At 38.2% G+C, this 24,867-nt stretch overlaps 2 protein-coding genes across 9 annotated transcripts in view; one reads left to right on the forward strand and one right to left on the reverse strand.

The window, feature by feature from the left end:
* Positions 1-5,398, reverse strand: part of FTO (FTO alpha-ketoglutarate dependent dioxygenase) — a 372,377-nt gene extending 366,979 nt beyond the window's left edge. For both annotated transcript variants that reach the window (XM_027618868.2, XM_027618869.2), the window contains exon 1: positions 5,147-5,398. In XM_027618868.2, the coding sequence (XP_027474669.1) occupies positions 5,147-5,383 (237 nt within the window). In that variant the 5' untranslated portion in view covers positions 5,384-5,398. The remainder of the gene's footprint in view (positions 1-5,146) is intronic.
* Positions 5,399-5,481: 83 nt separating this feature from the next.
* RPGRIP1L (RPGRIP1 like) overlaps positions 5,482-24,867 on the forward strand; it is a 94,362-nt gene continuing 74,976 nt past the window's right edge. For 4 of the 7 annotated variants that reach the window (XM_027619641.2, XM_027619646.2, XM_027619645.2 and 1 more), the window contains exons 1-6: positions 5,482-5,554; positions 8,514-8,605; positions 10,400-10,544; positions 13,853-14,151; positions 17,629-17,731; positions 19,017-19,160. In XM_027619641.2, the coding sequence (XP_027475442.1) occupies positions 8,521-8,605; positions 10,400-10,544; positions 13,853-14,151; positions 17,629-17,731; positions 19,017-19,160 (776 nt within the window). In that variant the 5' untranslated portion in view covers positions 5,482-5,554; positions 8,514-8,520. Of the gene's footprint in view, positions 5,555-5,583; positions 5,748-7,371; positions 7,434-8,513; positions 8,606-10,399; positions 10,560-13,852; positions 14,152-17,628; positions 17,732-19,016; positions 19,161-24,867 lie in introns of those variants that run through there. The other 3 variants (XM_027619644.2, XM_027619642.2, XM_027619648.1) reach the window with 3 other exon arrangements.

A 24,867-nucleotide genomic window follows, 5' to 3' on the forward strand; every position in this document is an offset into this window, starting at 1 on the left:
AATATCAATAAATTAGACCTTTATCAAAATTAAGTACTTTCGCTCCTCAAAAAACCATTTAGTAAACTAAAAGACTGGAAAACTATGTTCACAGTACATACCGTCGACAAAGAACTTACATTTAGAAAATATAAACAACTCATAACACTTAGTATTAAGGAGACAACCGAACCCAAAAAATGGGCAGAAGATCTGAACAGCGACTTCACAAAAACAAATATATACATGGTCAATAAACACATGACAGGACGCCAGGGTGGCTCAGTTGATTAAGCATCTGTCTTCAGCTCAGGTCATGATCCCAGAGTCCTGGGATAGAGCCCAGTGTCTGACTCTCTGCTCAGAGGGGAGCCTGCTTCTCCCTCTGTCCCCCGTTCCCTCCCCACTCATGCTCTCTCTCACAAGCTCTATCTCAAATAAATAAATAAAATCTTTTTAAAAAATTTAAAAAGCCACAATGAGATACACCTTACACCGACTAAGATGGCTATAATCAAAGGACAGTAACAGGAGGTGACAAGTATGTGAAGAAACTGGAACCCTCAAGCATTGCTGGTGGAAACATAAAATGGTGCACCCGCATTGGAAAACAATGTCTTAGTCCATTCGGGCTGCTATAACAAAATACCACAAACAGTGTGGCTTATAAACAGCAGAAATTTATTGCTCATAGTTCTGGAGGCTGGAAGTCCAAGATTTTGGTACCAGCATGGTCGGGTTAAAGTGAGGACTCTCTTCGGGGTTGCAGGCTCTAAACTTCTGGCTGTGTCCTCACATGGCAGAAGGGATGAGGAGCTCTCTCAGGCCTCTTTCATAAAGGCACTAATCCCATTCCTAATCACCTAATCACCTCCAAAAGGCCCTACCTCTAATACCATTACCTTGGGGATTAGGATTTCAACATAAAAATTTTGGGAGGCCTCAAACATTCAGACCAAAACAAACAGTACAGCAGTTTCTCAAAATGTTAAATACAGATTTACCATGTGACCAGCAATTCCACTCCTAAGCCTCTACCCGAGAGAAAGGAAAATATGTGTCTGTACAAAAAGTAGAATATGAATGTTCACAGCAGCATTTTTCCTAATAGCCAAAAAGCATAAACAACCCAAATATTATCCATCAACTGGTGAACAGATTAAATAAAATGCGGTATATTCATACACTGGAATACTATACTATTTAGTAATAAACAAGAACAAAGTATTGATACATGCTACAACATGGATGAACCTCAAAACATTATGCTGGGTGAAAGAAACCAAACACAAAAGACCACATATCGTCTGACTCCATTTACATGAAATCTCCAGAGAAGGCAACTTTTGAGAACAGAGAATTGATTAGTGGATGCCTAGGGATAGGAGGTGGGAATGGAGAATAAACTACAAATGAATACATCTTTGGGAGATGATGGAAATGTTCTGAAATAAAATTACGGTGATTATTGCACAACTCTCTACAAATCACTGAATTGTACACTTAAAAGAGGAGAGTTTTATAGTACATAAGATATACCTCAAAAACTTTTTTAAAAAGATACTCAACCTCATTAGTTGTCACTGAAATGCAAATTAAAGCCACCATGAGCTACCAATACACAGCCACTAGAATGGCTAAAATTTTAAAGATTGACAATACTAAGTATCGGTGAGGACAGGGAACAACTGGAATTCTCATACACAGCTGATGAAGACATAAAATGGTGTATTGGGTGTGAATAACATTCCCCAAAATAATATGTCCAATCTTAACCCACGGTTATCGTAAATGTGATCTTATTTGGGAAAAAAGGGTCTTTGTCGGTGTTATTAAACTTTGGATCTTGAGATTAAGATCATCCTGGGTTTAGGGCAGGCCCTAAATATAATGACTGGTGTCTTCACTAGAGAAAGGAGAGGGAGATTTCACACACACACACAAAAAAACACTGAGAGGATGGCCATGGGAACACAGAAGCCAACTGAAGTTATGCTGCCCAAACCAAGAAATACCACGGGACACCAGAAGCTAAAGGAGGCAAGGAAGAATTCTCTCCTAGAGCCTTCAGAAGGACCAGGACCTGTGAAAACCCTGCATCCAGACTTACCTTTAGAACTAACACAGAATTGGGGCGCCTCGGTGGCTCAGCCGTTAAGCGTCTGCCTTCGGCTCAGGTCATGATCCCAGGGTCCTGGGATTGAGCCCCGCACTGGGCTCCCTGCTCTGCAGGAAGCCTGCTTCTCCCTCTCCCACTCCCCCTGCTTGTGTTCCCTCTCTTGCTGTGTCTCTCTCTGTCAAATAAATAAATAAAATCTTTAAAAGAAAAAAAAACCTAAGACAGAATAAATTTTGTTGTTTTAAGACATCAAGGTCATGGAAACTTGTTCTAGCAGCCCTAAAAAACTAATGAAAATGGCAGAATCACTTTGGCAGTTTCTTGTAAAGCTAAACAAAGAACTGAGCAATTGGAATCCTGAGTGTTTATCCAAGAGAAACAAAGACAACGACTTATACATGAATGGTCATAGCAGCTTTTTTACGTAACAGCCCCAAACCAGAAACAATCCAAATGTTCTTCAGCAACAGGTGAATGAATAAACAATACATGTAGATCCACGCAGTAGACTATCACTCAGTTATAAAAAGGAATGAACTACTGATACACAGGACACCATGAATCTCAAAAAAAAATCTCAAAAATGCTGAGTGAAAGTAGACAGGCTCAACAGTACATACAGTTTGTTTCTATTTATATGAAATCCTAGAAAATAGAGACTCATCTACAGTGACAGAAAACATTATTGATGATTGCTTGGGAGCCAAAGTGGGGAAGACACTGACTACAAATCAAGAGGAAATTTCTAGAAGGGATTGAAAGGTTATCTATGTCAACTATGATGATGGTGTCGCAGGTGTATACACCTGTCAAAACTCGTCAATTGTACACTATAAATGGATGCAAATTATTATACATAAATTATACCTCAATAAAGTTGATTAGAAAATAAAGTCACGAGTAACTGACCATTTTCTATTTAAGATTTAAAACTTAGTGGCCTACACTTTGTTCTAACCAATAATATGTTCATAAGTAAATTTCAAATAAATATCAAAGGAATTCTTTAAACAGGAAGACAACTTGCTCTATCAATTCAACATGTTTCCCACGCTGAAAATGGAAAAAAGCTTTGAGTCAGAAGACCTGGTTCTGGGCCCTAGTTCCACACTTGCCTTGGGCAAGTCATGATTTCCTCAAGCCTCAGTTTCCACATCCATAAAAGGTGGATGACACTATCACACAGGCAAAGGGTAAGGTTTCAGTAGAGTAAAAGCTCCTTTGTCCAGAGATTCTATCTTAGCTTAAGTCATAATCCCAGTGTCTAGTAAATAATAGATGCTCAATAAATCAACAGAATGAGTAACAGAAATGTAAAGCTAAAAGGTGAGAAAGACATCATACACAGCACCATTGGGTGACAATTACCTCTTTCTCTGCACTGTTGTAGACTAATGCAGAAGGATCCTCCCCCCTCTAAATCCATCTTTAGTATACTATTTCACAGGCAGACTCTAGCATGAAAAATTCAGGCCCCTGGTGAAACCTTGTTACAACTCAGGTCATTATAGGACAGATTTTATATTTTTTTAAAGATTTATTTAATAAATAAATAAGAGAGAGAAATCACATAGGGAGAGGGAGAAGCAGACTCGCCACTGAGCAGAGAGCCCGATGCGGGGATCAATCCCAGGACCCCAAGATCATGACCTGAGCCAAAGGCAGACACTTAACCAACTGAGCCCACCCAGGCGCCCCCAGATTTTATGTTTTAAATCCATAGAAGTATCACCCTAAGACAAACTCACTTGCAGGATTCTAAATTCTACAAGAGCAAGAATTGTGTCTGTTTTAGTTATCACTGGTCCTCACTTCTAATATTTGCCTAATATAGAGTAGGCAACATAACAGCATGTGTAAAGGCTATGTAAACAGATAAAGCAGGAAAGAGGGCCTTTTAAGAAGGCCAAAGTGGCTGATGGGTAGAGAGCAGGCAGAGTGTCATGTCCCATGAGGCTGTAGAAATAAGTAGGGTCCAAACCATGCAAGACATTGTAGGCCATGTGAAGTTTTCTCTTTCTCCTAAGGGCAACAGAACGTCATGGAAGATTTTTAAACAGGTGGTTGGCAGAGCGGGGAGGAAGGAAAGGGACATGATTAGATTTGCACTTCGAAAATACCACTCCCCATAGTGTGCGGAAGAGACTGGTTGTGTGGAAGGGGACAAGGGAGTTGTTAGGGTGTAGAGTAAGTGTAGACCAACAAGGAGACTCTTGTAACATCCATTAAAGAGATAATGGTAGCTTGGTCCAAGGTGGTGGAGATAGAAAAAGTGCACAGGTTACCGACTTATCTAAAAAACCAACAGGACTTGATTTGGGGAGTGAGAGAAAGGAAAACAATTCTTCTGAACCTTCAGTCTTCATAGGTAAAACAGGACTATTGATACTGCATCTGCATAATATCTATCTCGCAATCTGCTATGGTAAGAACATGAAATAATATAAATTTTACGAACTTAAGGCAGATCCTGACATGTAATAAAAGCTAAAAAAAAAAAAAAAAAAAGAAGTCGCTGTAGATGTTATTACTGCCATCCATGGAATGGCAACTACCAGAAGCCAAACCCCAAAGGTGGAAAACAGGATTGTAGTTAGATTCATATCTGCTGTGCTGAAGACAACAGGCAGCCACTGAAGACAACTGTTCCAAATAAACACATCTGACCGCACAGATACTTCATCTGAACCAATCCCGGTCCTCGGAAACCATTACTGAAGGGAAAGAACAACTGTTACGATCACAGTCATCCCGGTAAACTGAGGCACCAGGGTAGCTCCAGATTTGACCAAGGAATGAGGTGCAGAAGCAGGAAAAGGAAATGGGTGTCGTGATTCTTACTGGTGAGCAGATCCAACAGGACTAGGCCTGCATCCTGACCAGCATGAATGTATATCCCCCAATGTCTCTGGTTCCCTTACTGACAAGGCCCTGTCATCCCTTGGCTTAAGACCCTGAGTCCGCTTGCCATGCAACCAAGCCCTTCCGGTTCCCGGCCCCTAGCTACAAGTGCACGAAGGATCCCAGACTCCCGAGAGGCCGACATACCTTAGCTTCGCGCTCTCGTTCCTCGGCGGTCGGAGTCCGCTTCATGCTGCCGCTACAGCCGCCTTCGCCACTGCTAGCCGCGTAGATCCCTCTCCCTGGACCCCGCCTCCTGCTTGTAGTTCTCTTAGCGTCCTGCTCCCGCCCGGCGCCATTCTCCGTCCGAGCCACGAGAACTACCATTCCCAGGATGCAAGGCGGCGGCGCTCGAGAGCGCCTCAGGGTTTGGGGCACGAGCATTTCCCAGGGCCGACAGCTCCTCAGCGAGCGGGCGGGCTAGGGCTGGAGCAAAACTACATTTCCCAGGAGGCAACGGAGCCTGCCATGTTTTTCCCGTGCTCCTCTCGGCCAGCCGCACAACACGCCGTCGGCGCTATAGCAACGGTAGCTAGCCGCGGGGAGAGAGTGGCGGTGAGTACTCCGGGGGAGTCGAGGGGGACGGAGGTGGCCCACCCTCTACCTGCAGCACGGGTCGGGGTCCTGGGGTCAGCTCTACGCCCTAGAGAAGGCACTAGAGCTCTGCTCGCGTGAAAAGCAGCCCAGCACGGGACCACATCCTCAGGCCTGAATCACAGACCGCGCATTTTCCCCACGCCCAGCACCGGTTTGAAATTTTATATATATCCCAGCCGTAAACCCTAGCTGATGAGAGTTGATGCTAATTGCCGTGCCTCTCCAAGTCCTTCAAGTAGAAGGGCACATAAACACAATTCTTTCATTAGCCCTGGGTTAAGGGTTGGTTGGTAGACCCTTAAGCCTCCTGAATGGCCTATTGTTTGCTTAATTATTTATAATTATGTGTTTATCGTCTGATTACCCCCATAGCTTATTAACTACATAAAGGCAGGGATTCTGTTTACCATTTTAGTCTCAATGCCAGGTATTCATTTAGTCATGAAGTAAATATTAATCTCGGGACCAACCTTGCCCCAGACACTATTCCCTACTGCTGTGAATAGGGCTGATACCCATCTCGAGATGCTTATACTTTATTAGTGGAGACAGACTAGTAATGAGCTAGTAAACAAGATAATTTTAGGTAGAGATGATTGCTACCACGGAAATGAACAGTGAAGAATTTGGGAGGAAGAGTACTCTGACAGAAGGTGATCAGGGAAGTCATCTCTGAGGAAGTGACATTTGAGCTGAGCCCCAAAGAATGAGGAGCCAGCTAATGCAAAAGCTTTGAGCAAGACAAGGGTAACGTGGATTTGAGGAACCTAAAGGAGGAGTGTTGAGTGGAGCATGGTGAGAGCAAGGAGGGATAACATTAGATGGTATTGAAGAGGTGTGACAGCACTGTGCAGGGTTTGTCAGTCTCCGCGCTATTAATATTTGGAGCCAGATAATTCTTTGTCGTGGTTCCTGTGCACTGTAGGATGTTTAACATCATCTCTGGCCTCTAGATGCCAGTAACACTGCCCTCCACCTTCCCAATCGTGACAATCAAAAATATGACCAGACAGCCACCTCTTAGATGCGTAACATTGGGCAAATTACCTAAGCTGTGTCTTGGTTTTGTTCATTTGTAAAGTAGGAATCATTTGAGTAACAACCTCACAGGGATATTGTGAGATACTTGATTAATTCGTATTATCGGAGCACCTGGAAGAGCGCCTGGCACATTTTAGTAAGCATTCAGTAAATGTTAATACCACCACCACCATCATCATTATTATAAAAGTTACCATAACTCTATCATGGCAGAGTTAATCATTTTCACAAGTGTCCTATGTTTAAACTGCTCGATAATTTGGTTCCTAAAACTGATCTTTTCCTGTAGCAATGTTTCCAAAAGAAGTAGAAAGTGATCCCTCAGGTATATGTCTGTTCATTGTTTATGCCACAGTTAGATGCAGTTGACCTTTGACAAGTTATAATAAAGGTTATGAACCCTTTCCCTAAAGATATTGCATATACACATATGCATACAAGATCTTATAAACCATCTCTTGGGTCTACAGACCCTAAAGCTCCATGGGTTCCATTCATTCAGCCACTATTTAGCGAATGCCTGCTATGTGCCAAGCTCTGTGTTGGCCTCTGAGAATACCACGCAGAGATGCACAATACAAATAAGCCGCGTGTTCTCTTGGACTTTACATTCTAGGCCCAACATTCTAGAGATTGAGAACCTCTGCCTTAGGGCATCTTCATTTGGCTTTTGGGGTGGTTTGAAATGAAAATATAAAATCTTTTTTTTTTCTACATACTAGACATTGCACGGACCGTTTATAATAACCACATACAAAACTGAGTCACTGTGGTGCATCTCTGGAGACTAGGAACGGTAAAGATACCAGAATTAACTGCACAGCTTGTATGTTGAGGGCGAAAGCCCCGGGACTGGGACTCATGGCAACAAAGACAGGACAACAACGACAAACGCAGCCAGTGAATTTATGAAACATCTTTGATAAAACTTGGACCTACCCGCTCATTTGTACACCAAGCTAAAAATTAATATTCAAGTAATATTGACATCCCAGGCAAATGTGCTAACTGCTTTTAATTTGCCATCTCACCCTTGGAATAACTCTGTGAGATAGCTGTTATTTTCTCCATCCTTAAAGTTAAAAGAACGGTGGCAACTGGCTGGCTCAGTTTTCAGTAGAGCGTGTGACTTTTGATCTCGTGTTGGGGGTAGAGTTTACTTAAAAAAAAAAAAAATATATATATATAGGGGCGCCTGGGTGGCTCAGTCGGTTACGCATCTGCCTTTGGCTCAGGTCGTGATCTCAGGGTCCTGGGATCGAGTCCCACATCGGGCTCCCTGCTCCGCGGGGAGCCTGCTTCTCCCTCTACCTGCCATTCCACCTGCTTGTGCTCCCTCTCTTTCTCTGACAAATAAATAAAATGTTTATATATATACATATATATAAAACAAAGTAAAATGACTTTTAAAAAAATAATAAAATAAAATTAAGGAAATGAAACTCAGCGAGATTAGGTGACTCGACCAGCTAGTAAATAATAGAACAACCGTTTGAATCAAGTTTTCCGACTAGGTTTTTTCCAAGATACCTGCTTGCTTTGGGGGGCAGGGAAGGGGGTGGGGGACAGAGAGGAAGTATTTCTTAAATTTGCGGGAATTGTTTTTGTTCAGATCAAGAAATAAAAAGAGAGAAGGAAGAATGATATTCTTACCTCATTTCCTAAGCAAACTATAGGAAATATACTGTTGAAAGGAACACTGATTGAATGTAGTATTGTTTTTAAAATAGAAGCTTTCACCTTCTTCAAGCAGCACATCTGGACAATAGATGTCCGTTAAAGTCATAATGCTTTATTCATTTTATTTGGTCCATTCCATTGCATAGTTAATATTATACGTTGGAAAGATCTTATTTGAATTTTCTTTTCTCCACAGATAGGCCATGTCTCGTCCCACTGATGAGACGGCAGGAGACCTGCCTGTGAAAGATACAGGTCTAAACCTCTCTGGAATGGGAGGGTTACAAGGTATGGCCAGCTGTTATTTATTATCGTTATGAACTTTGATCAGTAACTTCTTTTCTTTTAATTTAAAATATTTCTGATATCCTTACAAACGAAGCCATTTAAGTAACTATATAGCTCTTGATTGGACTAAACAGGAACACGGAGAGTTTAGAACAACATATGGTATTTTACTGCGTGCATCAATTATCAACAGCTCATAGAAAATGTAAAATCCCCCTCTGTTCTGATAAAGAATTGTTATAAATCATCTTTTTAAAATTCCACACATCAGTGGAAACTACACAGAGAGTATCAAGCCTCCAAACCGAATTGCCTGGTTTAAATCACATTCACCATTAAAATGTTTCTTTATGTTTAAATTTTATATGGGGGGAAATGCCATATTTAAAAAATTTTGCCTTTCAAGTAGAGTATCTCAAAATGGTTTGTTTATCCAAGTGATACTGACTTTGTTTTATCAAATTACTATACATTAAAGGTTTCCTTTATCCTTTTATCACTTAGTGGTTGCCCTAGAGCTAAAAAGTCACTTTCAAATTGAGAATGAAAAACACTGCTTTGAGGAACAATTCAGAGTGTAGAGTTGTGTTTTTGTTTGTTGTTTACGTGTCAGCTCTGCTCTCATGCTACTGCATTTGTCATTGAGACTGCTGTGATATCAAATATATTCCACTAAGGTGTCTTCATACCCCTGTTAATTAGAACAATTCGAGTGGCCACCTTGAACTACCACAGAAAGGTGGTCAATGCATTGTTCGTTGAAAAGGATAAATTTGACTATACAGGTTTTATTTTTGAAAGTAAAAAGTATGTATAAGCTTTGCTTTAGATCTTTGGTGGAGTACTAGGTATTCAAATACAAATAAATGTCACTTGTGCAAAGCTATTTATTGGAATTTGCTACCTTAAGTTCAATTCTTGTCCTCAGTAACCCGCCATAGGGGCTTTAACCTTTGTCCACTTGCTCTTTGTTTCTTTTGGATGATTAATGCAAATTAGCCAGTGATATGGGAAATACTAAATTTAAGCATATGTGAAAAATCATATACACATGTTAAAAGGCATAAAAGTTCTTTAAAAATACATAAGATAGAGCGCCTGGGTGGCTCAGTCCTTAAGCTTCTGCCTTCAGCTCAGGTCATGATCCCAGGGTTCTGAGTCCCATATCGGGCTCCCTGCTCGGCGGGAAGCCTGCTTCTCCCTCTCCCACTCCCCCTGCTTGTGTTCCTGCTCTTGCTATCTCTCTCTCTGTCAAATAAATCTTAAAAAAATAATAATAATACATAAGATAGCTTATAAATGATTTTTGAAGGTTTGTTGTTTGTACTTGCAAATTACAGTTTATTTTCTAGAACCCAAAACCCATACATAGCTCTGAAAAATATCCTATGTTCACCAAATTATAACTCTTGCCTCTGTAAAAAAAAAAAAAAAATACTTTTAGATAATCTGACTTTTGTTTTTTTCAACATTGAGCATGTAAGTTGAAAAGTCTTATTGAATCAGGGTTCCATCTTACATTCTTAAAGAATGGTTACCTAAATACCATTTTGAATGGATACCGTTATTGTTCAAATCCTTAATATTACTTGTAAACTTTTAATAGCAAGGATTATTATTCTCCCCTGTGATTGGTGATGTAAACAACACTGTAATATTTTCTAAAACAATCTTAATAGTGGGTCACAAAGGAAAAAAGATGAGTGCATCGGAGATTATATTAATATCAACAGTTATCATTTTTAGAGACTATTTTAAGTAATCCCACTATTAATTACCTTGGCATTTTTACAGAAACTTCAACAACACGGACAATGAAGTCTCGCCAGGCAGTGTCACGTATCAGTCGTGAGGAACTGGAAGACAGATTTTTGCGTTTGCATGATGAGAACATTTTGCTTAAACAGCATGCCCGCAAGCAAGAGGATAAAATTAAAAGGTTGTGATAAAAAGCTTTTAGCTTTTTCTCCTGACTCTGTAAAGTTTGGATGATATGCTTTTTTATAAACTTAATTGAAAACTCCACCTGGAATCTTTTTTGGAACAAGGCAGGTTGTAAATAAATACAATTTTTAAAAGTGGAAGATCTTAAAAACTAGAATAATAAACCAAAAAGATGATGAGTGTTTATTATGTCTTAAGTTGCTATTTGAAAGAAAGAGCTAATAGCAAAGAGTGCCACAAGTATATCATATCTATAAATAACTTATGGTTTAATATTTATAGTTTAATAAGCAAATGACCAAAGCATCTGTTTTTTAAGTGCCTTGGTTTAAAATGAAAGTTCAAAAAAGTAATTAGCTATCCTAATTTGTTAGAATGCATGTTCCCTAAGATTTGGGGTTGACTAATAAGAACATCACTTCAATAGCTGGAACATGTTTAACTTGCTTGGATGAGTCTAGAATCTCGATTTCAGAGTGTCTACTGTTTCTGAAGAAACATTGTCACTTGATTTGTGTGCAAAAAATTTTTGCTGGGATAACTTCTTAAGAGTAGATATTCTTTCATACCTTCTTGTTCAAGAAACACTGACTATCTTCTGAATGTGTGGCATTAAAAACAAAAAAGCACATTCCCATTTGTAAGCTTCCACAGGCCTGTATTCATATTCATGTTCTAGGTAAAATGAAAAGGTGAGACAGCTGTGGAAGAAAGAAGATGGGGGGCAGGGGGTTGGGAGGATTCTGCTTAGAATGCATCCTAAAGGGGTGATTCTAGTTCAGGTTCTACTCTGTGGACTTTGTTTTAATGACCCACTGACCTACTGTGTATGGCGCTTTTACTTTGAGTTCGTTTTTGAGTCATGGTAATGTCTTTTTTCAAGACATGTGACTCACTTGCCTGATTCCTTTTCTGACCAGTAACACACACGTGTCCTATCAGAATGAGGAATGAACTCTGTGACCACTGAGCAATTTTTTTTCCTTTGTAAGCCTAATTGGTCACTAAAATAATTGAATTCACAACCTTGACCTCATTAGTAATTTGTCCTAGCCAGAAAATATAAAACAACCTAATAATGAGCCATGTAGCTTAATGAAAAAAGGACTCGGCTAGGAGTCAAGCTGTATGCATGTGTTCTATTATTTCTCTGCCACTGGCCTGTGGTATTATGTTCAAGCCATTTAACCTCCTGCGATGTTATTTTACTTAGCCTTGAGAGCAGTGATCCAATGACCACTCTGACCCAAAGCTCTAAAATCCTTCTGAATTTCACACCATGGACACTACCTAGAGGCACATGTAGAACTGCTCTTATTTTTTTTTTTTAATTTTTAAGTAATCGTCACACCCAATATGGGGTTTCAAACTTACAACCCCGAGATCAAGAGTCGCATGCTCTACCAACTGAGCCAGCCAGATGCCCCAGAACTGCTTTTAAACTTATCCTTAAGATGTAATTAGTATCACATTAGCATAAATGTAGATTGGATAAACCACCTTTTTAAGTAAGTACTCAAACTTTACCAGATCACATACAATGCGTTAATACCACAAAATAACATCAAACAAATGAAAATTACTGCTTTTACTGGACAAACATGCAATCTTGTTTCTTGACAGAAAGTTTACTTGAACATCCTTGAAGGAATTTAAAACCACTCTACTAATGTACTTTTCTTTCCTTAAAAATTTGGGTCATTTATTATTCTCCATATGTTGTCTTTTTTTTTTTTAATATTATACCTGTGTCTTTTGAGTGTGATCTCTATCTCCGTGATAGTCTCTCTGAAACAAAAGATTCAGATACTTAGGTTGACATCTCAGTTAGATGGCAACCATATTTCTATGGCTAAGCCATTGGGCGGGGCAAAGGACCTAAACTCATTAAAGGGCTAGATAGAATGTGTGGCTCTGCTGGGCTTATGATACCTGCCCAAATTTCCCAATGATATATCATCCTCTGGATTCGGTGGAAAAGGAACTAATCCATTGATTATTTTACTAGGGTGTTTGTGGTACTCTTGGATCTTGGTTTTTATTATTCTATATCCCTTATAAAGCATGTTTAATGGATTTGCCTCAAGGGAAAGAGAAAACAATCTTAACTGATTATGTTATGCGTAGCTCTCCCTGATGCCACATGCTGTAGGCCGAGTAGCCAGAAGTGTAGATAGACATGTATTACTACTGCTTTTACAGAAGACTCTGCTTAGGGCAAAAAAAGGTTGTTCTATGACATCCCAAAGCTATTAAGCATTTTTTTATTTCACTTTTGTTCTCTTAAGTAAAAGCTTCTGTCCATAACCATGCTAAAATAAAGCAAACCCTGTTTAAAGAAAAATGAAGTGAGTTTTTATTTTCAATCTCCGTCTGGCTCTTTATAAAAATAGATTCACTGTAAACTAGAATCAGCTATTGAAGATGTGCGACCAATTTTGTAAAGTCTTGAACTTGTGTCTCTCATCAAAGCCACCTTTTCTTTCTTGTCCTGCCAAGATTTTTCCATTCACTGTCAGGCATGTTTTCCGTACGTGTATATTACATCACCCCCATGTGCCCTTTCTGTCTTTTGTTCTGTCTAACCAGTTTTTATCAAAACTTAAAAGAATGAAAGGTATAAACTCCTAAGATGTCAAAAGCACAACTTATGTCTAAATTTAAAGGTAGCATTAAAATAATACTTTCTGCATCTCAGTATTTTCTACCATTAAACATGAATGTTTCTTGGGCACTAAGCAACATTTAGTGGCAAGTTTTGGTTTCTCTGAATTTTTCCTTGGGCTCTTTATCTGTGTGTACCTATGCATCCTAACATTTTTGTATTTGTAACATGTCTTAATCTTAGAGAACCTGAAAACAGTTCACCTAAAACATATCACCTACATGCTGCATAGTCTTAACACACTTTTCAAAAGTTGTAACTTACTGTGGCTCACATCTATAACCCACCACATCCACAATCTGTAGCTGCATTTAAGTGCATACAGCATTCCTACATAAGGTCATGCGTTAAAAATTGCATTTGAGGAACATATGGAGTAAATATGTGTCCTCTCTTTACTAACCTTAAATGATAAGCCTTAGGAAACTGTTATTTGTCAGTGCTATAAAGCAGATTGTTGCCCAGTGGTTTCAATTATCATCAAAGGATTCTTCACAGGCAGTAATAGTTACATCAAAACCTGAAATTTATTATTCAGGTTCTGCACTGAAGTCCTCACAGTGATTATGTTCCTTTCAACAGAATGCATTTTATGCTGACTTCTCACATTCCTTTTCATCTTTTTATTATTTCCCTAGAATGGCCACCAAGTTAATACGGCTAGTTAATGACAAGAAAAGATATGAGCGGGTTAGTGGCGGCCCCAAGCGGCTGGGACGAGATGTGGAAATGGAAGAAATGATGGAGCAGCTACAAGATAAAGTTCATGAGCTTGAAAGACAGAATGAAGTCCTCAAAAACAGACTCATTTCAGCCAAACAGCAACTTCAAATCCAGGATTACAGGCAAACACCATACAATTATGTGCAATCTCGTGTTAATACTGGGCGTAGAAAAGTGCATGAAAATGCAGGCGTACAAGAATGCCCCAGGAAAGGTAAAATAAGCTTATATTAAATCCTAAATGTAAGTCTTTTAGTAGGCTGTTTTAACATGCATGCACACACACAGTATTTCTGTATTTCTCAGGTTTTTAAGTACCTTTAGAAATAGGAAAATAGTTTTATGACTTGCGTTTTGATAAAATGTTAATAATAACATGAAAACTATTTGTTGAGTAAAACACTGAATATAATTATTTATCCTGATATGAGAGACGTGTGTGAAACTGTATAAAATAGTTTAGTTTGAATTGGTTTTCTGTATTGCACACAGAAATCACACTGACTCAAGCAAATGGGGAAACCAGCTAGTTTGCTTATTTATGATCACACTTTCTGTTTTGAATGATCACAATTTCTTTGTCAAAAGACCTCTTTTAAAATTTGCAGAATTGTTTAAATCTCTCATCGTATGGAGGTAGCATGACAACGCAACGTGCACATAACAAGGGTTTAAAAAATTGTGTTCTTGCTCCTCTACTTACTATCTGGTGACCTTGGACAAGTCATCTAATCATTCTGAACTTGCTCCTTCCATGTAAAATACAAGGATTTATGCAAGGGACCATAAAAGTCTCCTCCATCTCCAAAAATGATCATAGGTCAATCACTTTCCTCATTTTGAGAATGAATCACCTAAAACCTACCCACACAAAGCAGTTCAGTTGCATAGATGAAACTTAAAATAGGAAGAACCTAAATATTTCTAATAAAAATTCCCAACTCTCCCCACCCATGGACAAACTTTATTTACAATGAGGTGAAAAGTCAATAAATATTTTAAGTAACATTTTTTAAATTTCAACTCCTAGGGAAGGAATTAAAATTGTAGCTGCAATTGATCTTCGTTTGGAACATGCTTCACATAAAGACCAAACATTTTGAGGGACACAAAAAATCATGTAAAACTTTCAATTCATCAAGGAGGACAAAAAATGCCATATAAACAGAAAAGGAGAAAATTTTCTTCTGTTCTTTTCTCCAAGCCAAAATGTGGACACTATCTCTTCCCTAGGCAAAGTTCCCTTGAACTCAGTAAGGCCTCCATATAGGCAGGAGGCAGCTGCAGAATGAAAGGGCTCAGCTACACCTAGCTTGTGAGACTGGCAGTAGACTTTGATATAACCAAAGCAATCATAGCACATTATAAGTTAGGAAATATACTGTGCTGCTAATTAACTTTCTACTTGGAAGAGAGCACTTGACCTCTCAGAGCCTCATTTTTCCCATCTGTAAAATGGAGTTATAACACCAGATGAGAAAAAAGGTCAAAAGATAGCAACTCCATGGTAGTGTATTTTACCTTCCAAAAGTCAGTTACCCTCTCTCAACCTTAGTTTGGTCATCTGTAACTGAAGCAGGGCAAGATGATCTCTAAGGTCTGTAAGGTCTTTGATACTAAATAAAGAAGCAATGCCCAAATTGTAGATTAACGTGGCAAACTAATCTGCTATGAATTGCTGTTTAAATAGAAGAGTCTGGTGGAAGTTTCTTCCATAGGGAAAAAAAAAAAGGAGCCACAGAGCAACACAGTCTTTAAAATGTGACTAGAAAGTTTAAATTTCTCCTTGTGTTTATACACTCTTAGTAATTCAGACTGTTTTCGCTGTCTGGTACAGAGTCCAAGATGTAGAAACTGCACAAAGCACTCGATAGTGATGAATGTTTTCTCAACCATTATCTTTCTGAATAAACTTGAGGCACCATCATCAGGGTTGATACCTTAGTAATCTTAATAGCCTCTTCAAGACCACCTTTGAGCCTGGGACTTACGCCATACTTGTCAGAAGTATCACAGAGTAGCATGGCTAGGTGAGAACACTAGACTCTCCCTGGCTACAGGCAGCCTTGCCCCCAAGCTGCGGTACACATATTCCATTTTTCTATATGTTCCTGGTCAAGAGAAGGAATGGAAAGTACTGGTTTAAGGTGTGATTGTTGTAATATAGAAACAATCCTTATTGTGAGGAACCAGTAGAACAAAGATTCTTATAAGCTGTGTATGCCTTAAAATGTAACCATTGACAAACCACTGGTACACAATAAATTTTAAGATTATTTTAAGGATGGAGCGCCTGGGTGGCTCAGTCGTTAAGCATCTGCCTTCGGCTCAGGTCATGGTCCCAGGGTCCTGGGATCGAGCCCCACATCGGGCTCCCTGCTCGGCGGGAGGCCTGCTTCTCCCTCTCCCACTGCCTCCTGCTTGTGTTCCCTCTCTCACTCTCTCTCTCTCTGTGGAAGGAAGGAAGGAGGGAGGGAGGGAAGGATAATTTTTCTAGTGATGTTTAGTTTTTCCATGATTTATGTAGGAAAAGCTTAAGAATTAGCATTACGGCCAAAATTGGCAAATTTTAACACAATCAACTATTTTAATGGTTTTAGGCAGTTTTCTGGTCTTTCGTCTGGACTACAACAATAGATGTTGAAAATTTTGGAAATAGCAAATAATAGTTCCATTCTAATTAAAAATAAACTTTCTTAAAAGAGTGAATTTTATCTGTACCTTATATCTGAGACTATGCTCCATGAAAAATCTGAATTATTTGTCATAATTTTATCTACCTTAAGCTCTAGTAATTTATTTTGTAAGTGTAAAGTAGTCATATAACTAAAATTATGTCTCATTTTTAACAATGGGACCAGACTTGTAAAAATGTATCTATTTTTACAAGAAAAATATTCTAAGGGCAGCAGCAAAATGTTTTATTTAAAGGAATCTCATCGGTGATCCCTTTTTGAATTACCTCTGTTTAAATATGTATTTTCTTATTGAGATGGAATAAACGAAAGTACAGGAAACATTTTGACTTAAACGTATCTGTGAGTCACACAGATGAAGACAAGGTTCAATATATAAGGTCAAGGAATGTGAATAACTACTTAAAATTTTTTTTAAAAATCTATATCAAAAATACCAAAAAAAAAAGTCAAGATTTTGAAATCTTTTTCCTTCATACTTTAGCTTATATTGTAAAGCCCTGACTTTAGTTCTTTCAGAAATGAATTTAGGGGCGCCTGGGTGGCTCAGTTGTTAAGCATTTGCCTTCGGCTCAGGTCATGCTCCCAGGATCCTGGGATCGAGTCCCGCATCGGGCTCCCTGCTCTGCGGGAGGCCTGCTTCTCCCTCTCCCACTCCCCCTGCTTGTGTTCCTGCTCTCGCTATGTCTCTCTCTGTCAAATAAATAAAATCTTAAAAAAAAAAATGAATTTAGTTGTCCTAAATATAAGTTGAATCAAAATATTTCTAGTAATTTGGTTTCCATGGTAGAGTTTGTATAATTTGCAATACCTGCTGCTATGTACATTTAATGCCAATGGTAGTCCCTTTGGCAATGGATTTCTGATCTCTGTACAATAAAGCACATCTCTCAGTACTTAAGAAATTTTCTTATATTGCAAATTTCTTCATGATAGCAAATCAAGAGCCCTTCTTTCCCAACTTCACTTTTATAATCTTACTGATTGACTTTTAGGTATTAGATTCCAAGATGTCGATGTAGCAGAAACTCTACAACCAATGCTTACAAAATATGGCAACCGTTTACTTGAGGAAGCCAGAGGAGAAATAAGAAATTTGTATGTATTCTTTTTGTGGTCATTTTAGAACTTTGTTTATTGATCATGTCTTTTTTGATCCCTCCCTTTTCTTTATTTTAAACACAATTGGTTTATGTACAAATAATTTGCTCCACTAAATACATCTAGATCTATGGGGTAAGAACAGATATTATATAACATGTTTCCAATAAAATGAGGAAAATGAACAACTTAACCAACTACATCAGTGGAGGGGTTTATAGAATAGTCCTCTATATTATAATTTTCCCCCCAAAGGAATGGCATAAAGCCCAGTCATTTAGAATAGTATAAGCTTTAGAGGCAACATTTCCATTCTCAGAAAAATTACAGGTAATTTTTTTTTTAGATCCTGAATTAATTAGCCTTTTTGCGGTTAAAAAAAAAAACTGGAGGGAGTGGCTTAAAAGTTTGGAGTTATCAAATACATATGGATTTCAGATTTTGTTTCACTGTGATTCTACGGTACTGCATTCTTCATCATACTATGGTTACTTCTGCCACATTTAGCTTACTTTCCCAGTTAATCAAAGCCTTATGGTTTCAGTGTCTGTGAGTCACACAAATGAAGATAAGGTTTCACCTTTCCTACAGGCCTTCACCTGGATCATCAAAAAGTAACAATTCTGAATGAGGAAAGAAAACATGAAATAGCATCACACTTTAGACAGTTGCTTAAGAATAATATGGGCTTCAAATTACTTCTTTTGAATATTTTAAATACCAGTTACAGCAATGACTAGCCTGCAAAGGAATAAAAGCAAAAGACTAAACCTAATCTTGTTACCTGCTAATCAGCTGAAAAAACAGGGTTCATAGGAGTTTCCTGAGGCTTATTACCCTGGGATGCTGCCAAACATGGTAGAGATAAATAAATACGTGCAAAAAAAAAGCTGTTATGTTTTGCAAATTCTTGCTCTCTCTCTCTGAAATGTTAAATTGAGTGATCTAGGCAGATGTACATAGGAAAGAACAAAAGCGTGTAAATTATCTGAAGATGCGCAGATTGTGGAGTACGTAGTAGGTAACCAATAAATACTGAATTGAATTGAATTGAACCGAAGTCCAGGTTATCGTCTAGGACATTATTGTATAAAAAGGAGTATTTTGAATTATTCCATATGCATTTCTAAATCATCCCATTTAATCTATTCACTATATGCAGAGGCACTTAAGCTAAAATTTTTAGCTTGCTCTTTATTATGAAGAACTTTCTTTTTACTGATCTTGAATATTGCAGGTTTTTCCTCAAACTACAAATTCTTGTAAAGGTTCTTTATTTCAGAGAAAATGTTATTCAGTCGCAGAGAGGCCAGATTGAAGAGTTAGAGCACTTGGCTGAGATCCTGAAAACTCAGTTGAGGAGAAAAGAAAATGAAATTGAGTTATCTCTTCTTCAGCTTCGAGAACAGCAGGCTACAGATCAAAGGTATGTTAAAACAGAAATATCACTTTGATAAGGTCAAAATTAGTTTAAAATACTTTATCATGTGCCATAGAAGGATAAGTCTAGCCTATTTTAAAAATCATGTTTTCACTTAACATTCTTCATATAAGCCTACTCTAGACCTACTAACTGCTCTCAACAGCTCGAGTGGAAGGGCATTTTTCCCTAACCTACTCTGCCTCATCTTGTTTCCCCCACTCATTTGTCCATTTGTTGCACTTACCATAACTGCAGGAAGTTCTGATGCCATTTGGTTGCACCTACCAAGGGAAATATGCGTGACAAGGACCCTGCTGTTGACACATCTTGTGAATAAGTCCAGCCTCATATAATTTTTTTCAAAGTTAAAAAAATTCCATAACATGGTACCAGTTTTTTGAGTCCCAAAAAGATGTTTGTTACCTCTCCTAACATTCAAAATTTGCTTCAAATTCCGTTGATTATTGTGGAGTCCGGTGGGACCCTTCAGCAGTCTCCTTGCTGCCTCTTCATTTTGGATATTTTATAATGAACTGTATTTTCTTTCGCATCCTCCTCTGTCATTTTTGGTTCCTAATGCCTTTCTCCTGTTTTGTACTTCCACACTGTGTTTCCAACAAGACTTTATCTTCTTACTATATTCTTCCTTGAGTCATTCTCCCCTTCCTTCCTTTTTTCTTTCCCTTTGTTTCCTTTTCTTGCCTTTCTGTTTGTTTTCTTGGACCAAGGATACCCAGAAGTGGAGGGAGTGGTGCATTAAATTGCCAGGTACCCAGCACTTAGCTTAAACAATCAGTAACATGTGCCCAGTCTTACTTCACCTGTCCCTTCACCTTTATTTTCTTCAGTTAATTAACCCCAGCCAGATAAGATGTCATCTCTCCTAGGAATACTCCAGTATATATCTCTGATCGGCAATTTTTTTAAACATAACACCATGCCATTATCGCACATGAAAAAATTAACGGCAATTCCTTGATACCCTCTAACAACCAGTCTACATTCAAACTTCCTGAACGTGTCTCCCCTGTTTGTTTGAAATGGAATTCACATGAGGTCTACACATTGCATTTGACATCTCTTGTGTCTCTTATTTCTCAGTGTTTTTTAAACCAGACCTCGGTCCTCTATCTGTTTTTCCCTCTCCAGTGTATATGATCTGATGCTTATGTGGCTAGGTTCTCCTTTAGAAAAACCAATATGATTTTCTAGTTTCTCATCTTGGATTCAGAGTTTAATCCTCCTTTAACAAACTAACCTGCCATGGTAATATTTGAAAAAACTAGGAAAGGATGCATCATATGAGACTTATTTTAAAAACAATAAAGTGGGCTGAAAATATATAAGAGGCTTTATATTTCAAAGATTCAAAAGATTAGTATTATCTCTGATAATATATAAAGTTAAATTACATAATAAAATTCTGTATATTTAGTGATATTTATATGCCCTTCTAAGGGCAGGGCAAAAGAAACCTGAGTATTTTTGAGAATTATATTAGGTGATACAGTTTGAATCCTGGCTTTGAACCAGCTTGAATACCTAGGAGTTATCTCTGTTCCTCTAGGAAGAAGAACTGATTAGACTTGGTCTTCTTGGAAAACCAAGGCATGATTCCTTATGAGGAACAGTGCTAAAGGACCAGACCCCAACACTGAATGTGATCTTAATAAATTGCTAACAGCCATATTTAAGTTATCTAAATATAAAAATTCTATGCTTAGACCAAGCCCAAGCTTAGAGTCCACCTCTATCACCTTTACTCAACAGCTGAGTACTAGGTTATCAGAGACTACTTCCTCTGTTACATTTCTTGAATTCCCAAAGAGTAAGATGGACACTGTGTTGGCCATTGCCTCTTCCAAAGGGATATGATCGTCTAGGAACTGAAGTGTTCAGTGTTCATTAAAAGACAGATCCAAAAGTCCTTCCATCCAGGACTAGAACAGCAGAAGAAATGGAGTGATAGGCTTGCATGGTTTCTCCTATAAATATTGTCAACAAGAGACACCAACATATACACCTAGACGAGTTCACCTTAAAAACTCAACTAAGGCCCTCCTTAGGGAACTATATTATTCACTTGATAACAGTCTCTTTTGCCACATCAGGAATTAGAAGTAAGACAAAATGAGTTTTATAGGTAAAGGAGCTTTTGTCGAAGAGGCCAAAGAAATAAACCAATTTGTATCCTACCTCAATGATTTTATAATATTGAAAATCACGTTATTTGCTTAGAAAGGAAAGGTACCTTTAGTAAATAGCACATTGTTCCTTGAAATACAGTTGTTGAAAACTGAAGAAATGACTTCCAATAAAGGTCTTTAAGTCTTTTTTTTCTTGTATGTTTACACATAGCTCAAAATTTTATGTGTAACAACAATTTTTTGAGACTAATGGAAAACTGTTGAAAAAAAGGTTGGAGAGAATATAAAACTTGGTATAATTTACTGTAAAGAAAAATCACAAAATGGAAAACATATTTAAACTTCTCTTTCACGGATACATTATTTCAAATTTGAAATTCTAGAAGTCTGATCAGGATGTTGGGCTCCTTGTTCTCAAACATGAACCTAACATAGTCGTAATCTTCAGAGTGCGGTGCTTGATATTTATGGCAAAGAGCCTTTTCATAGAATATTACAGAAACTCTTCATAGTATGTGTTTAATAGACCAGTTTGGTTTGGCATCAACTTGACATAAACTTTTGGTTATCCAAAGCCCTTAATTGCTTTGAAGTAAAAGCCCAGTGCTGTTCTTTTTTATTAAAATCATGTTTTTTCCTGTTATTGTGGTCTATTTTGGAAGACTGAGTTGTGATTTTTGCATATGTTCTACATAATGCCTCATTAGCAAAAAATCTTGTATCATTTACAAGTAGCCTGAATGTCTGTGTTGTTTTGAACAAAAATCCATATTAAAATTTAAACAATATAAAAATGCACATTTTCTGCTTATTAAAAAGGCCGTCTTAAATTAAATGCAAAGCAGTAACCAGTGAACACATGTACATGAACATTAAAATCAGAATGATTTTACCTTTTATTAGCTTTTTCAACTCCAAAAGTATTTATACTCTTACCAAATGTGTAACTAGTTTGTACTAAGTGGTTTTTTTAGTAAATGTTAGGGTGTTTACCTTCTTAATTAAAAATCATGTAAGTTCCATCATATCCCAGTGGAAGAAATTTAACCTATAAATGTTCCAGACACTCTGACTGGCCCTCTTCCCTTTGGTTGACAGCAGACTGTCATATCTTAGAGAATCCTTTTGCAGCCATGCAGTGTAAGAAACAGCTTGGCTCTGGGGGCTCCCATCTTTCCCTTCTGGGCACACACAGGGTTACTTCCTGATACTCTTAAGTTCTTCCCCAGATTTTTATTTTGAAAAACCGCACACCTACAGAAAAGTTGTAGGAATAGTCACGTGAACACTCACATACGTTTTATGTCTTTGTGTTTTTGTGAATGACAGAAACCTGTTCTGCCTTCTGCACGCACATGCATGAGCACTTTGCTCTCCTCTCCCACCCTCTCTCCTTCCTGCCCTCCCTCTCCCCCTCCCACGCCCCCATCTGAGAGTTAGACACATGTATCATTTCGTTCTCTGTGTCTTCTAGGAACAAAGACATCCTCCTGCATAACCACTGTATAGCTGTCATACTGAAGACACTTGACAATACAGTAGCATCATCTAACGCACAGTCCATATTCAAATTTCCCAATTGTATCCCTTATAGCTGGTTGTTTTGTTTTGTTTTGTTTTGTTTTTTCAATAGCTAGTTTTGGTTTGTTTAGCTTGGTTTTGATCTAGTATCCAATTAGGGGTCATGTATTGTATTTAATTGTCATGTCTTTTAGGTTTCTTTTATTCCAGAGTGGTTCCCCATTTCCAGCCCGTTGATAGTTGTTTGCAGAATGCCCCTCAATTTGTATTTGTCTGATTGCCCAGCCCCCTAATTTAGAGGGCACATCTGGTCCTTGGATGGAAGAGTAACTGGGGCCAAGGATAACCATGCACACATTATTATTACACAGGCAGGTGATCTGTCATTTTTTAAAAATATATCCACCAAGCTTTTGCTGTTGTTTTGAAACCCTTAGAATTTGCCCCCGTGGAAAGTATCCCTGTGTTTTTTTATTATTATTATTTATTATCATCATCATTATTATTATAATATCTAAGATTTTTCTGGGATAGCAGATTGATGTGTTTTCTCAGCACTTAATATGAACCACAGAAATGACCACAATTTATAGTAACTAGTGAATTAGTGCATACTTGAGAGTGGAGAGACAGCTAGAACTAGGAATATCTCCAAGGAAGGAGACAGCCTAGAAGAACGGGAAGAAGTAATCTCTTAGGATTGGATTTGACTGGCGGCTCCCTCAACTAAGGACTCTGGTCAAATTCTTTACTTCACTAAGCCTCGGTTAGCTACCTCAGCTGTAAAGTAAAGAGACTAAAACGGGTAAGTGGCTCCCTACCTTGTAAATAGCACACTTTCGTTCCTTGTGTTTCTGAAAGATTTTTATCTACTAAGTAAGGGGTATTTATTAATTTAATCAACTTATAGGGTTTTTTTTTCCCTTTTATTCATCAAAGAACTATATTATGCCAGTTGTTGCTTCTGATAATTGTGAAGTAACCTGCGTCATTGAACGGACTTGGTACAATTTTATCAAAAAATAAAAACAATACAAAACTTTCACTTTGGCAACTTAATTACTAGTAAACCTACATTTCCCATTGGGCTTTTTGATATATTGAATGTAATTCTCAGATTCCCACTACTAGCTGGAATCCATTAAACTTGATCCTCAGAATGATCCCTTTTAGAAAATCAGCCCGGATTTCAGTTCTTCCTGTCTCCAACCAGTCCTTGGGAGTGCCTCCTCCATTTTCTTAAGAGAGTGATTATTTGCATGTAGAGTGCTTGACAAAACTGTTTCTCTCCATTCCTTGTGGGTATTGAGAGTAAGAAAATATTGAGCTCTGATTTCTGTTTTGACCCACCACCACAAGAAAGGTATGATCCAGAGGCAAATAAACATACACAGACAAATTTTTTCCTTTATGCAATCTTAAATCAGGGAGCAGTATTTTCACCTATGAACTAAGGTAGCAGTTTGTCTCTTTTACCTTTCAAATAAACTTTTCTCAGCTCTCTTAGTGAAACTTATTCCAGTTAATTTACTAGCAACCTTCTGTAATCTTATTCAGTAGTGTTACTTTGCTAGTGACTATTGTCTGTGTACCCCTAGTAAAAGCTGTGAATGACCTACATTGCTTTTAACAATACACTTACAGAATATCTGCCACTGTTTAAAAAAAAATTGTAGAGGTGTTTTAAACCTAAGGTTGTTTTCAACCTTATCCCCCAAATTTAGTCAGCCTAAAACTATGAATCAAAGAGAGCCTCTTAAAAAAAGGGGAGGGAGGGGGGCTTCTGGGTGGCTCAGTCAGTTAAGCATCTGCCTTGAGCTCAGGTCATGGTCCCAGGGTCCTGGGATCGAGCCCCACATCGGGCTCCCTGCTCAGCAGGAAGCCTGCTTCCTCTCCCACTCTCCCTGCTTGTGTTCCCTCTCTCGCTGTATCTCTCTCTCTGTCAAATAAATAAATAAATAATCTTAAAAAAAAAAAAAGCCTCTTCATTCTGTCATAAATATTTCACTCAACTACTTTCCAGAATCTCATAGCCTAGCTCC

The sequence above is a fragment of the Zalophus californianus genome, chromosome 17 (assembly GCF_009762305.2).
Source record: "Zalophus californianus isolate mZalCal1 chromosome 17, mZalCal1.pri.v2, whole genome shotgun sequence".
In the NCBI taxonomy this organism is placed as follows: domain Eukaryota; kingdom Metazoa; phylum Chordata; class Mammalia; order Carnivora; family Otariidae; genus Zalophus; species Zalophus californianus.